Source organism: Balearica regulorum, chromosome 1 (assembly GCF_011004875.1).
Source record: "Balearica regulorum gibbericeps isolate bBalReg1 chromosome 1, bBalReg1.pri, whole genome shotgun sequence".
Lineage (NCBI taxonomy): Eukaryota > Metazoa > Chordata > Aves > Gruiformes > Gruidae > Balearica > Balearica regulorum.
The window spans coordinates 38,148,120-38,163,056 of record NC_046184.1 but is presented as its reverse complement, the minus strand read 5'-3'; the positions used below and the strand labels follow the sequence as shown (position 1 = coordinate 38,163,056).

Genomic DNA, 14,937 nt, shown 5'->3' with positions numbered 1-14,937 from the left:
TAAAAGCAGCTGTGAAAAACATCTTCTGGGACAGCACCTTTTGCTACATGAAAATTTCTAGAGCTCTGACAGGCTTTTTTCAAATTCATTTCTTAAACCACTCCCCTCACTCATGTACTACACTGCAACTGCACAAATTAAAAGCTGTGGCCTTGTAGGCAGTACACATCCAGACCAGCTAACCTTTAAAACTGGATACTTCAGGAGGGTCTCCCTCTTTCTGCCGCATTCATTCCTAAACTCCCTTTTAGCAGAAACTGTTGTGTTTCTGAATCCTTGTAGCAACCGACAAGATAAAAAGCCTAGTGTCATCCCTCATCTACTTCACTTCCAAAGTTTATCTCTGCACTTGTCCATATAATTACCCCCTGCAGATTTCAACTTTAATTCAGATTTGAGTTACAGTTGCTGAACAGGCCTCACAAAAAGACAAAGCCTCATTAGGAGCCTGCAAAAGTGAGCCTTACTAGTTAAAACCTTGATTTAAATACCAAACAAGGGGGAAAAATAGACGCTGAGACAATGTTTACATCCTTTCAACCACACCCTTGAAATTTTGGCAGTAAATTAGCCAAAGGATGGGTTTTACATCTCATCCATCTCTCTCAGCTGGGAAGGAACAGCCATAAGTACAAGTTTTCACAGGGTGCGGCTGATGCTGGGACATGGCTGAATACATACGACCAAAGGCTGCATGCCTCGCAAGTCAGAACAAAGCAGAGTCGTGCTGGGAATTCAGGATTTTCTTATGCCCAGAAGTTTCCTATAGACTGGAGATAAACACAAGTCCCATCTCCCACACAAAAAGGAATGGTGTTCAAACCTAGAGTAACACAGCACTAAGAAGAAACTAATAACTAATGCTGCCAAAGCCTCTCGATTTAAGGATTCCCCAAAGCAATCTCAAAGAAAAGAAAGGAAAAGAAAACCTGTGGAGTCAGTCAACACATTTTTCAATCCAATTATATAGTAAATGCACCAGCAGGCACGGCCTCAGTTCCAAAAAGATGAGGAAGAAGGAGGAAGGTGCAAAATGCTTTCATACATTTAAACATTCTTAGGCTATAAGAGAGCAGGCAACTTAGAAAACATTCCTTGTAAGCTCTGTGGTATCAGCACAGTTTTCTGCAGGCTTTGCTTCATCCTACAGCTCAGCTTTGCCTGTTTGGGCAGAACTGGCTTTACCGCTGCCTTCTCCAGTGTTGTTCTTGTCTGCTGGCTTGAAAGATAACGAAGCAGAGTTTGTGCAGTACCGTTTGCCAGTTGGGCGAGGTCCATCGTCAAAAATATGCCCCAGGTGAGCACCACACTGAAACAAAATACAATAGAATATCACTGTTTCTGTGCAGCTTGATGGCATCACCATGGTGTTAAGCAATGACTAGCAGCTGCTTCCAAGGAAGCACACTGGTGCCTACATCACCCCTTCAAGTGGGATTTACAATCTACATTTATTTACAAGATGATCTTCTGAGATACCACGGGCGCCTAAGACTTCAAGCCCAAATTTGCTGGGTGTTTCCCATTGTGTCACTGTGTAGGTTTGGTTGAGCCACTACGTCTGAGAAGCAGTCTGTCTCTGTAATGATCTCATGGCAGGAGCGCAGTTAAAAACACAGTGGTGAGGGCAGCCCTGCCCATGTTTCACTTACTGCTCTAAGGATAGCTGTGTAAGAAAGGGGCAGCCTGAACTCTCGGGCTCTCCTTAGACTGCAGACGTCTGCTATGCCCCTTGGTAAGAAAACACTAAACCCCTTGGTGAGCCCGGCAAGGACCTAAAGCAGTGAAGATATTGTTTGGAGTATGCCCTTGTACTCATTTTTGTTTCACATGAATCAGCCTCAGATACTCGCAGTGGTATTCAGGGTGAACACTATTGCTCCCGTCTGTGAGAAAACAAACAGTCCCTTGCTTTACAGAAGAGCACAATATTTTGAAGAAGCTGATCCAATTGATCTTTATTCAAAAATTAGGATTACTATCACTGCATATTATGGCTGACAACTTATCTGGATAATAAGAACATGTAATTAGTCACTTGAATTCCACAAGTTCATTTTTACAGGCTGCCATGAGAAATAAAAAAATAAAACCTTGCACTGGAGAAATATTTATCTTGAACAGGAAAGTCATGCTGCTTTACCAAAGAGCCTTGGTCTTTCAGGTCAATAGCTGATCTCAGTGAGAGCAGGAATGATGTAACTGAGATCACAGAGCTCCTTGTGGGCTCGCAGTCAGACAGCAAAAATTAAGGACTGCAGATTATTCTTAACATTTAATTAATTCATAAAATCTCAAATACGTAGAGTCAATACTGATTATTCCAAACTGTGAATGAGTTAGTGATGGCACCTCTCTGCCCTGAAGTTCATGTGTTGCTAATGCTGTCCTGCTGTTATGGCCTTTAATTCGCCATTAAGAAGGGTGTCTGTAGAAGCAGGTAATGTCTTGCCTTCAGGTTCAACTCTCTCAACAGACTGAAAGGCTGGGAGAGGCTCTCACACCAGCTAGGAGGGACAGAAACTCTTCTCATTTAATGACAGCTGAAACAATAATCCTCACGGACTCTGGGAGCAGGGCAGGTAGGCATGTGAAGCCTCAGTGCTCCTGCCCGTCGGTCCCACCTGCGCAGCCACGTCCCAGGGCAGGCTCCCGGCTCCCGGAGACGTGCCACCAAAACGGCCCAGCAGCCCAGCAAGGACTCCAATAACAAACGAGGGCACTTCTAGCCCATGGTGTCAGCAGGATGAGCTCCCAGAGGCAATGGGAAAAGGCATGGATGACTTTGGGTTAAGTAACAGCTGCCTGGCTTTGTAAGGAAGACAAAACATGGCAAATAGGAAAAGGCAAAGGGAAGTTGCATGGGAACCAGAGAAGACAAAGCTTCAAGTCTTGTTCCTAAAAGATTGCTGTCTTGCCATCCTTTCCTCCATTCCCCATTACTTATTTTATTTCATTTTACTTTAGACTGAAGGACTTTTTTAGGCAGTTTGGGCAGAAAACCTGAGATGTTTCTCAGAGTGGGGTCTCTCACAATGAGGCGTTTCACCCAATTATAAAGCTTTTCCACACCTTGGGGAAAAAAAAAATCTAAAAAACCTTAGTGTCACAGAGAGAATATTTTTCTAAATGCCCAGCATCCTAATTAAATCATCTCATCTCAACTAAGAATGTTTCAAAACCTCCTGGCTGCAAGTATTAAACAGATCTTTTCCAGGTTAACATTTACCCAAAGATAAATCATTCCCTCTCCACTGGACAGAAACAGAACAAGAGAAACCATAGAGAGAAACAGTCTGCAGGAGTAATATACTCACAAACACACAGACTATGAAGACAATCTATCAAAAAAGTTTTCCTCACAAAACCTGAGAAGCTGTGCAAGAGTCCAAGGTAGTCTCATTACACCTTCTTGCGATGGCAGAATCACACCAGGATTGGATTACTGCAAAATTTGTTACCTTTTGAGATTAGCCCTCACCAAAAATTTATGTGGCGATTCTCTCTGTAGAGGACTCTATAACTCATCTGCCCTGAAAAGAAACGTAATTCAATCCTTTATATCACAGCATAAGAAACCTGTCCCTCAGCTGAGAGTACAAAGGATGAATTGATTTTACTGTCCTCCCCACACATAATAGGTGCCGACCATTTTTCTAGGGCATATATACATGTCTGCAATGCCTCCCAAAGAGAAACAATCATCTGTTGCGGCCTTGCACATAAATATATTGGGCAGAATGCACTGGGACAGTGAAACGGTTAGAGTAAAGCATCTGAAGTATGTGTTTGGGAGCAGGAAAGGGGGGTCACTGCTACCTGTCAGTATGCTTGGATCTCCCAAGCCTCCTGGTTCTAATATGCTGCTGGGAAGCATGGAAAGCAGCTTGCTGTCAGCTGCTGTAGCCGAGTGTGAGCTATCAATGTGCAAACAGCCCTTCTGTGACTACAGAATTTTATTGATTTGTACGGGTACAAATAACAGCTAGGGAGACCTCAGGGGAAGGGACTCTTGAGCAGGAAAGAGAGAAAAAAAACCAAAATAGAGAGATGCAACCAGTTTTACAGTATTCCTCAAATGCATCTGTAATTAACTTCTACCTGTCACTAATCATTGACCTTTTAAATACACCCAGTGTGATGTGTTTCCAAAAAACTGTAAAATTATTTCTAGGATAATCCCATGGATGTCTTTGATTAATATTACAGCAATTTTCCCCCACTGATTGCTTTCTATAATGGAGAACATTAAAGGATTTTTTTTTATTCTCTCAGACAGGTGGAAAGACTTTTAAAGAAAAATCAACTACTTTTTCATCTGCAAAAAATTAATAAGGTTTTGGGTGTGGGAGAGGGTATTTCCCTCCAGTTCTACCAAGGCCTGCCATATCAATCCCACTGCTTTCCAGGCTGCAGTAAAACTACGTTTTTTTGCAGCTGCATGTACAATTCACATTCCTAGGGCTCTGAGGAGGGGAGGAAATGGTTTTGTTATGGATACACAATGCGGCGGTATTAACTGTGGCTGCAAAGATGCTCACCACTCCTCAAGCTATTTTCCTGCATGACTTGATCATTGGTGGGGTTATTGCACTGAGAAGTTGGAGTAGCTGATAGGAAGTTGCCATTGGATTATAGAGTAACCTTGGTCGTGGTTTTTTTCTTAGTGCTTTAAATTCAGGTTTTGGGTTTGCTTTAATTTTATGGTGTCTGCATGTGACTGCTGCTAATACTGCTGGTCTCAGGTCTGCTAACGCTATTTTGTTTGGCAACAGGTAAACGACATTCCCAGATTCCTTGGCGTGACCACAGGCTGCCTTGGGCTTCTCTCAGGTGAAACCAGGAGTTCTGGCCGTCTCATGAAGGGTGTCAGCAGATACAGGCTCAGCAGGTTGGCAGCACACTGATTTTAGCAGTAGTCAGGCCTACTATGCAGAGCTGAAGAGAACAGGTTGCATTTTTGATTATGCCAGCAATCACTGGTGAAGTACGAGATTCCCAATCTGCAGTCCCATTGCTATCTCGCTAGGAAATTTAGAGAAATGGACAATCCCAAAAAGTGTTAAATGGATCTTCTAAAGCATATCATCAATATAATAACTACAGAATTATGAAATACACATGATGAAGTACACACGACATACTAGCAGATATGCTGATTTGGCCATTAACATGTTGGGCCAAACCCTCTACCCAGACTGAAGTTAATGGATTCTCCATAAAGACAATCTTGCCTCTTTTTAGCAAGCTTCTTAACTCACTCTGAGCATTTATATATGAGGACTGACTGACTAGTAAGGATGCATATCATCAGGGAGGAAATCAGTTATCCCTCCACCAATACTGTTTGGAAGGAGAACAGCAAATTCTCATGGCCCAAATGAACCTGGTGCTTCTCTCAGGAGAAGTTTGAGCACATGGAGCTCGAGGACTGCAAGCTGCCGGGTATGTCTGCGAAACGCCAAAGCAGCAGCTTCCCCCTTTGCTAGGTAATGATTATGCCATTCCCTTCACAGAGAGGAGGACAGCACAAAGGATGACAGAAAGTAGAACAAGACAGATAACGGAAAATTCAGGCATGTTTTGAATGACTACGGACTTCATTATTATGGCAGATGGATTGTTTGAGGCAGCCATTAGGACTGCGCTGGGAATGAGTGTTGGGAATGAGTTAGCACGGCTGCACAGTAATGCACAGTGATGGAATCAGCACACAGACTGTCGCTCCGCTGCTTTCGGCTTCCCTCTCAACTGCTCACGTGCGGAGTCAGTCGGCCAGGCTCAGGCTCAGGAGCTCCTTTGAAGGGACCCTCGTCAGGAAGACAATTTTTGTAGACTCAGCAATGAGTCCAACCATTTACATCTGCTCTGTTAAATCTCACACAAGACAACAACATGCATTCCAACGAGCCCTTTGTGCCTTCAGCTTGTTCCACCCAGCTGTTATACCTACGACCCATTGTGCTCTCTCACAATGATTACTATTTAATGGAACTGAAAGGTTTGCAAATCTTAGGGAAAGTACAGCACGCTGTAATGATTTTTACAGCCTTTGCCATCAGAATAGTCTGTGTGTGCTATAAACTAACCTGACTGCAGGATATTTCAATTCGATGCATCCCATAGGAGAAATCATCATTGAAAGTAATTGCATCGGGACTGATCACATCATAGAAGGAAGGCCAACCTGGAAAAGAGGAACAAGGTAAGTAAGAAAAGAGGGCATCTTTGTGGCAGATGGCATTGTAAAAAGCAAGACAGAATCACACTTTGAAAAATGTTTATCTTGCTCCAGAGCCTGGAAATAACTGAAATGGAGATTTTTGATCCTAAATCACTTAGGTACTTTGGAAAACTTCCCCCCTAAATACAAAGTTGTTTACAGGCAAGGACTAAGCTGCCACTAGCTGCCCATCTGCCATCTCAACAGAGACTCCTGCATCCTACCGCAAGCAGTGGTAGCAGCTTAGCTCACGCATGAAGTTGGTTGCTCAGGTAAGCCAGATTCAGCCTCCCCATCAGTTTAAAAAACCACAAATCCCACCCTGAAGACAAACAGCGAGACTTCATGGAACACAAGTGGTTTTCCTTTGCAGTATAAAAGCACTTTAAAAAAGAGTTGTTAAGCTGCAATTTAGAGCCCCAAAACCTGCCTTAACCTTTGCCTTCACCAAGGCATGGTCACACCCAGGAGGATGTGCTCAGACGCTGACCCATCACACATCAGAGGCAGCGAGATGACTACTACTGTGCCTAGTTTCAAAACAGTAATGAGTGCTTCAGATCAGCCATGGACAGGTGGAGACATAGCTATGCCTATATTAGACACTAGTAGATGGTCTGCATGTGGTCTGCATCCGGGACAAAACAATCGCACCCATTAACACGTATGTTCAACATAGCTGCTAGCTGAGCACTGAGCAGCATGACCTGACACCAGATGATGATGAGGTGTATACCTGATCTACCAGTAATGGCCACTTATCAGCTCAATAATGACCTTCTTCCTTTATTCCATGCCAAGTCTCCCACTCTCCACAACACAGTGTCCCAGTAGATACCCATTACACAGCTGTAACTTTTCAGCCACCCCTCAAAAACCTGTCATCATACACTCCATTTCCTGAAGCTGGGTTCCCACATAAGAACCTGATAGGCTTTAAGGTCATGTCAACATCTACCAGTGCCCATCTGAAATCCCACCGGCTATCTGTCCTTCTCATTCAGTCTCTTGCCAAATATAACATGCACAGGGAGCTCTTGCTCTCTGTGTATCACACATATGTCCATGTATAGAGAACTTCCTTGTTTCTTCTTCTAGTATCTGTTAAGCATTTGCTACTGATGATTTCATAAAATGACTTGCAATAAGCTATTAAGAAACACAGCAGCAGCTGTGAATAAAGGATGTATACAGCTTCCCATAAGTAAAGCGAGTAAAATGTCCTATACAGTAAAAGGAGGTGTGGAAGCTATCAAGTTTTCTGAATACGCTAAAGGAAGTGTGTAAACTGGGAAAAAATCCGAATGTCTTCAACTGTATCTTAAACCATTAAATATGGAAGAATACTTATAAGGATGCAAGCATAAGAGGCATAAATTTTTAAGAAAGAAATGCTCAGTAAGGCATCTACCTTCTTTTTGGGAAAACCCATATAGTAGCATTCCTAAGCCTGCAACCTGAAGGCATTGCAAGCCCCGAGTCCTATGCTCCCAAGGTGCCCACTACCATCACAAGTGTTTCCACCCCAGAACTCACTGCAGAAGTAGAGTCATTTTTTTCCCCAAAAGTATTGCAAATGGAAGAGTTACAGACAGCAGACTGAGGAGCAAGAACTCTGAACGGGGAAAATATCCCACAAGACAGGAACTCAAACCAGCGCAGCAATGACAACTGTAAAAAAACAATTTATAAATTCTTCCCCTCATGCAAAATATCCCTGCCAAACAAATACCTTCACAAACAGAAAAGGAATAAACATTTGACAAGTTTTGCAAAAGGGGTTATCCTGTTGACAGAAAAATTGATGTCTCCTAATTGGCGGCTCCTTTCCAACACCATTCATCATCTTCTTAGCTGGACCTCTGTCTAACAAAAACTGAGGTCTTACACAGAGCTGATCAGAATATTTTCAATGAAGCCTTTTTAGTTCTTTTAATTTAATAATTTTACAGACATATCAGTTTGTCCTTGTGTGATGGCAGAGAAGTTCCAAAGAGGGAGCTGTTTGGAGCAACCAAGTATCTGGTTGTGTGAAAGCTTTTGGAGGAGGAACACTTCAGTGCTGCAGAAAGTCTCAAAGACAATCCTTCCTCCTCCATAACAGCAATAAGGGGGAAGCTTCAAAGGCTGCTACACAGAGATTGAAGCAATCTGTGTCTTGCTGAGAAAATTATCTTGTGAGAAGGGTTTGGAGGAGACGTGTTTATGTCAGCTTTGACATTAAAGGAAGACCATCCATCCTCCTTTCTCCAGACTTTTCCTTTTGGTCTTCCCATTCACCACAGAGAAATTATTTGCTTTGGATGCACTCCATGCACTTTTAAAAAATGAAGTCATCTGAATCCTATATAAACAGGCAAGCTCCTCCTAAAGTAGCCTTTGTACCCAACTGGAGTGACTTCAGTTTAGGCTGTCAGTTCATGCTACACGTGACACATGTTCCAAAGGCTCCACCACTGCCACATATGGTCCCCAAGACAGGGACTAGGAAATCGGCTGTGCCTCCACACTGTGGACTTTTAACTTTCAGTCACTCCACCTCTTCTTGAGTGACATGGCAGGCCACACAGCAGCATTACTGTGACGAACCAGTAGGTCCATGAGGGTTGACTAAAAACTGAGAAAACCCTGCAACAAAAAAGGTGCTGAAGGGCACAGTGAGACACACTGTCACTCTGCTGACCTTCAGAGGAAGACAAGGCAACTGCTCATTGAGTTGATGAGCCAAACTCACAAGGAAAATCAAGCCCCCTCTGCTATCTCATTTCCTTTCTCCTGAGCTGAAGTGGCAAATCCATTTGACAATCTGCTAAGCCTTCTCTGGCCATTTTCTCTACTTCAAAAGTTGCCAGGAACAAGCTGCAGAAGCAGTCTGCCTGCCTGCACACCAGGCAACTCCCAGTGATGCAGAAAGTCCACCAGACCTCTGTGGGCTCTTCATATGATCTGTCTTTGTAAGTGGTGAATGACCCAGTAGTGGCCTCCACTTTGCAAGACTACCTCTCCAGCGGTCTCACTGGCTGCTGCTCCTCCACTCCTGCCCTCCTCTAAGGCTGCAAAATGGCTGACTCGCTCTACATTTGAGACTCTTGTTCGCCGTGCATTAAAGCTTCAGTCTGCCTTTGAAGGCTATCTGGCCTGGAAAGGGCATGCTTCTGCAGGAATTGGGGGAGAAGAAGCCCATTTTGGATCTCTTCTGCTGAGCTGAGAGAGAGAAACAGTAATCCTTTGCACTGCAGAGACCAAGCGCTGGAGGAGACCCTTCGCAAACACTAGTGCTGAGACTCAACTCTTCCTGGGCGATGGCTTTCTGTCAGGTCTGGCTCACCACATCTGATGGGAAGCATGAGCGTGTCTTTTGAAGGATGTTTTACCATCATAAAACATAACAGCTAGGAAGAAATAGCTGCTGGAGGAAAGGGGCAAAGGGTAATTGCGGAGGACAAGATGGGGGTGGGGGGAGTCTCCCAGCTGAGTGAACAACTTCAAATGACATGTTCACTTTTTATGTGTGTGTAAACAGCAGCTAAGATTTGTGAATACATTTATCCTTGAATGTAAAATTTAGTTTGAGGGAGAGTATGACACAGTAATGGTCAGCAATTTTTATCACATAACAGACATTTAAAATGGTCCCATTCTTATTTTTGCAATCACTTTGCATCACACTGGCAATATAAAAGGGCTTTAAAATAAGAGTCTGTCGTGTTTGTGCTCACTCTGACAACCCTTTACATGGGAGTCAGGCTGCTATGTCCTAAGGGCTGGTTTCTGGTACGTTAATAAGCCAGCCACGGACATGAATAGTTTTTCAGATATACAGCAAGTATCCTTTCTTGGATCTGAAATACACTAAATAAAGCACTGAAACTTTCTTCTTCAAGTACTTAAGTGAAAACCATGTGTAAACTGAACATTACTGACGGATCTTTTCCACTCCATCCTGCATGAGTAATAGAAAGGATCTTATGCTGCTGGGTGTCACACATACTGAGTCATGTCCCGTTCTTCCTCATTCTGGGACATCCCCCAAGTATTTCGTAAAAGCTGCACAGCCTTTCTAAAATTCATCCCACACCCCTTCACCGAAACTGAATCTTTTGTTTTTCCTAACGGTCCCTATTCTGGCAAAGAGGAGACAGTGGTTCATGCCTCTTTGTCAGATAACGCTTTCTTCAGAGCAGAGATGGCCTGGTACTGCCCTGGGCAGCAACAGTGAAGAACAGGGAGGAAGAGAGATGTTGGCTCTGGTAACGTACGCTTGATGCTGCTTTTGCAGCCCTGGGCACAGGGTTTTAAATCATTCAGAAGAGGCATCTTCTTTCTCACTTTCAGACCTCCTATTCTAGGTACCTATTGAGTCCATCCACATTACCAAGGAGCTGCCTAAGGTGGGCACCTATACCACCAGCTGGCATGAGGTGGGTATCGTGACAACACAGGCAACCAGCACACAGCAGTCCCAGGCAGCTGACAAACCCAACGGTTTGTCTTCTCCTTACACTGAGATGCCAAAGCAGTTGCAATGCCTGAGTAAGGCAACAACAGCGAACAGTGGGCCTACAGCCCAGCCCCCTTTGTGCATTCCTGGTAGAGATATGAAACCCCAGCAGGAGCAAACTGTCTCTTTCACATTAACCCACGAAACTGTAAAGCACCTTATCTCGTGGGCTACTCCAGGACTCTTTCTTGGGGCAATGCTGACAAATAAAGACAGATATTTTGTTCCCATAAACTTCTGGAAAGCAGTCCAGCTGCTGATTGATCAGTTTTAGAAACATCTCAAACCTCCTTCCAGCTTTGCAAGTTTGCACACATTTTGTTGTAGTTAGATCTCCAACTTCCTAATAAATGGATGCAAGCACTTAGGCATCTAACCATTAAAATATGAGTCTATAATTATTTGCAGAAGCAAAACGGCAGGCTGTTTTTGAAAATCAGCCCTGCTAGGCTATTTTTTCCCTTCTCCTGAACTAATATTCCTTTTGACATTTTCCTGAACAGCACAATTGCGATCCCAAAGCATCTAATGCTCTGACATTATTCCCATTTCATACACCTGCCGACTGGAGACCTCCACAGTTTTTCAATAACTGCGATGTCTGTAGTTATGTTTTTCATTTTAGATCCCAAAGAGATTAAGTTCAACCTGCATTTTATCATTCTTTGCTGTAATTATTCCAAGCATCTACATCAGTGAGTTATTTACCGATGGAGAAGTAGGGGGAGATGGAAGATGTTAGAACTACCAAATGGCACCAGATGGAAAAGAGGACCTTGACCTGAAAAATACCTTGTTTCTCTGATGTGCTGTATTTTTAGAATTCTGAGTCCCTTTTAACCTAATGCGGATTAATGAAAACCCAAAGGCTTTTTAAGGTAGAGTCTCATCATTTATCTTCACTGAGAAGCTATGTCAGTGTAAAAACATGAAGCGCATAGGATTAAAAAAAGGTAATAAAGCTTCTGCTTTGAAACTGCTGTAAAGCTGAAGGGCCTTTGCTTTTTTCTTTCTCACAGGTTTATTGAAACAGAATCTGAAAGACACAGGCATCCACAGCTGTAACTTCTCACATACAAGTTTAATGTAGAACTACGAAGTGACATATTGCTATTATGTAGAATGCCTGTAGAGATAAAGGGCTTTTTTTTTGCCTAACATCCTGGGTTATTTTTTCATAATATCTCCATGATGATGAATGCACAATAAATATTCTTACACAAATATTTTACCATCAGGTAACACAACTTTCAGTGAAGGTTCATCAAACTTACCCAAATGTAGCTAGAAACAGAATCGGGCACAGAAACATTCTTGTTCACCAGCAAACACTGTGAAAGAAAACAGTTGTTCCTTGCCAGCACCATCCCAATACAAGGACAACATGGTACTGTTTTTCAGCAGACCATGCAGAGCACCAGAGTGGTAGCTAGGTTGTGGGGGGGATACAAAGACAAAATGAAGCTTAATTTTGGAAGGAAAAGTAAAGAGAGGGCTCATCTCTAACACACTACCTGTCTGTAACAGCAAAGTTGAGCTACCGCAGCAGGCAAATACCACTCTGACAGAAGAGTGTGGGAAGAGAATTTTAGAAAACAATTGAACGTCTAACAGCAGCTTTTATGAGACAATCGTCATCTGTTTTTTTCTTTACATTTCTCACTTGGGAAATAAAAAAGTGAAAGCCATAAATAAAGGTTGTTTTTGTTTTCTTCCACTATGGCACTCTGAGCGTCAAAACAACTTACTATGAAACAGCATATGCAATCCAGATTTATTTCTTTGTTAGTGGGAGCAGGTTATATTTGTTTAAAATGATTGTTAAGGGAGATGTGAAACTTCACATCCACGATTTCATTTGACATCTGAACTTTTCAGAACAAGAGTGCCCCTGATGTCTATTGAGCAATGAAAGCAAGGGGTCTGCTCTCTTTAGCAATTAATAACTGCATCACAATACTGCTATTGCCCTTGCTGCTTCCTTAGTTCTTTCACTGTGCTCTCAAATACAGCTAAATACAAGCCGGCTGTTTTAGAGCCTTCCTCTAAAACACTCCTGATGTCTCCAACGTCTGGGCTGCTGCTAAAATCAACAGGTAGGCAAGAGTTGGGAGCTTCCTCAAGTCTTCTTACAAAGATTGAGTTACTAATGGTTTCTTTCTTGGTTCAGGTTCAACAAAACTACTGAACCTAATTCACTTCCTCCCAAAGGATGGGTTTCTCCCCTCATCTGAACAGTGTCTCGTTACTTTAAATCAAGGCTATGTTTTTAAAAATATATCTTACACATAAGTCAGCTGTAGATCTTCAGCATCAAAGGAGCCAAACAGAATCATGTGAAGCAGTGTAACCTTAAGCTATAATTTTAAAATGCCATCAAGAAATGTCTCAAATAGTTTTTAGAATTTACTGTTGACCTAGTAACCTCAGTCCAAAGCGTTCAACTTCGAATAAATGTTTTTGTTTTCCTTCCAAAAGCAGTATTGATAAAATAAATGCATATATTGCAAAATATCTTGTAATTGGTATACCTATGAATTATCTGTGCAATTCACTAAAATAACTGAAGCTTTCATATAGGATGAGTAAATCAGAATAGCGGTAGAGCTGGCAGGCCTTATGATGGAAGTGATCTGACAAAATTGGGATCCTAATGCAGCGTGTTCACAAAGAAAGTAAAAAAAAAAACCCAAAAAAACCAAACCAGCAAATTCAACCCTGTAATAATCACCATCCGGCACTGAAATGAACAGCAGTCACAGATGAAGTACATATTTGAAAAATTTGTCATGGGGGTGTTTCAAGTAATAAACATCCACAATTTGTTTTTAAACCTGTGGAAATATTTTCCTGTAGTATTGTTATACATGTCTGGGAAATAAAGTTTCTAAAGAACACCCAGAACTCGCTCACACACTAAAACTGAAACTATAGAGGTAGAATTCTGACAGAATTACTTTTAACTCAAAAATAAATAAATAAATACAAAAGCAGCCTGTACTGTCTTCCTTTTGCAGATATATTCCTTCCACTGAGCCTACTTCTACAGTGCCTCCAGCACTGAGTGCTCTAGCAGACAAGCACCCTCCTCATTACAGCTGGACAAACAGGCTCTCACTGCAGTTGTAAAGTTCTGAAACAAGGGAAAGAGTTATTACACTGATTAAAACAAAAAAAAGACAAAGGCCTCCTTTCTTCTGTTTACTTTAGATATTCAATGAGATGTCTTAGTGAGGGAACTTGGTCACAAATAACTAAGAAGGAACATAATTTTCTTGGCCATCAAGGAAAGCTTTTGTCAGCATCTGGGCCAAGACTGGGGCAGTTAGCAGATGGCAATGTCTGCCCAAGGCTGACAGAACGGAGTACTGAACAGCAGGGTGAAGACAGAGCCACAAACCACCAGGGCTGCTGTAAGGGCCATGTGGCCACAGGACAAGACTCTGCAGGAAAGCAGGATGGGGATCCTTTTGATGCCACCATGAAGTGGCGGAGAGCAAAACCCTCCTCTTTGCCTAGTATTTCAGCTTATCGACTAAGCTAGTCCTTAAAATAGATACATTTCCAGAGCAGCATTTTCATCCCAGTGCAGGATCACTCGTTATGAGCTACAGGCTCATCAAGCCCAGCGAGGAACCTTGCCGTGAAGCCCTCCTTCACCTGGGAAGTGCAGAAGCTACTCACTGCAGCCTCATGCAAAGACTTCCAAGGCACTTCTGCCACCCTGGACCTGGTGCCCAGGGCAGCTTTACAGTGCCCTCTGCTTAAGACTTTGTCTCTACAACACACAGTTGAACTCCGCACAGTCATACACAAAAGGATACAAAAGCTATAGGCACTGCAGAAAATCTTAACAGAAGAAAAAAGGAGTGATTTGCAGGGTTAGGTTGTTTGGAGTTAGTGTTGGTTTGGGGGAAGGTTTTTAACAACCTCTTATGCAAACAAAAGGAGGTAGGTAATAATGCTGACTAGAAAATAAAGACCTTTCTTTACAGAAAAGCCTGACAAAAACAATATACATGTGCACACACACTCCCACACACTCCTTTAAGTTTCTGTGGACAACTTCAGCTGTGCTTTGAAAACTTCTGAAAACTTAAAACTACTGAAATGGAAAAGTTCATATTTCAGATTATAATGTTCACCTTCTGTTTTGCTTTCTGTTACAGTTTCTAAAGCAAAGCGTGTCCTTTCTGCAAAACCCTACATTTTC

General features: G+C 42.6%; 1 protein-coding gene across 6 annotated transcripts in view; it reads right to left on the bottom strand.

Annotated features, from left to right (window-relative positions):
• Window positions 1-345: 345 nt before the first annotated feature.
• The window catches only part of MSRB3 (methionine sulfoxide reductase B3), an 85,410-nt gene continuing 70,818 nt past the window's right edge, over window positions 346-14,937 (bottom strand). For all 6 annotated transcript variants that reach the window (XM_075745938.1, XM_075745898.1, XM_075745887.1 and 3 more), the window contains 2 exons: window positions 6,090-6,187; window positions 346-1,309 (listed from right to left, as the gene is read on the bottom strand). In XM_075745938.1, coding sequence (XP_075602053.1) covers window positions 1,145-1,309; window positions 6,090-6,187 — 263 coding nt within the window. In that variant the 3' untranslated portion in view covers window positions 346-1,144. The remainder of the gene's footprint in view (window positions 1,310-6,089; window positions 6,188-14,937) is intronic.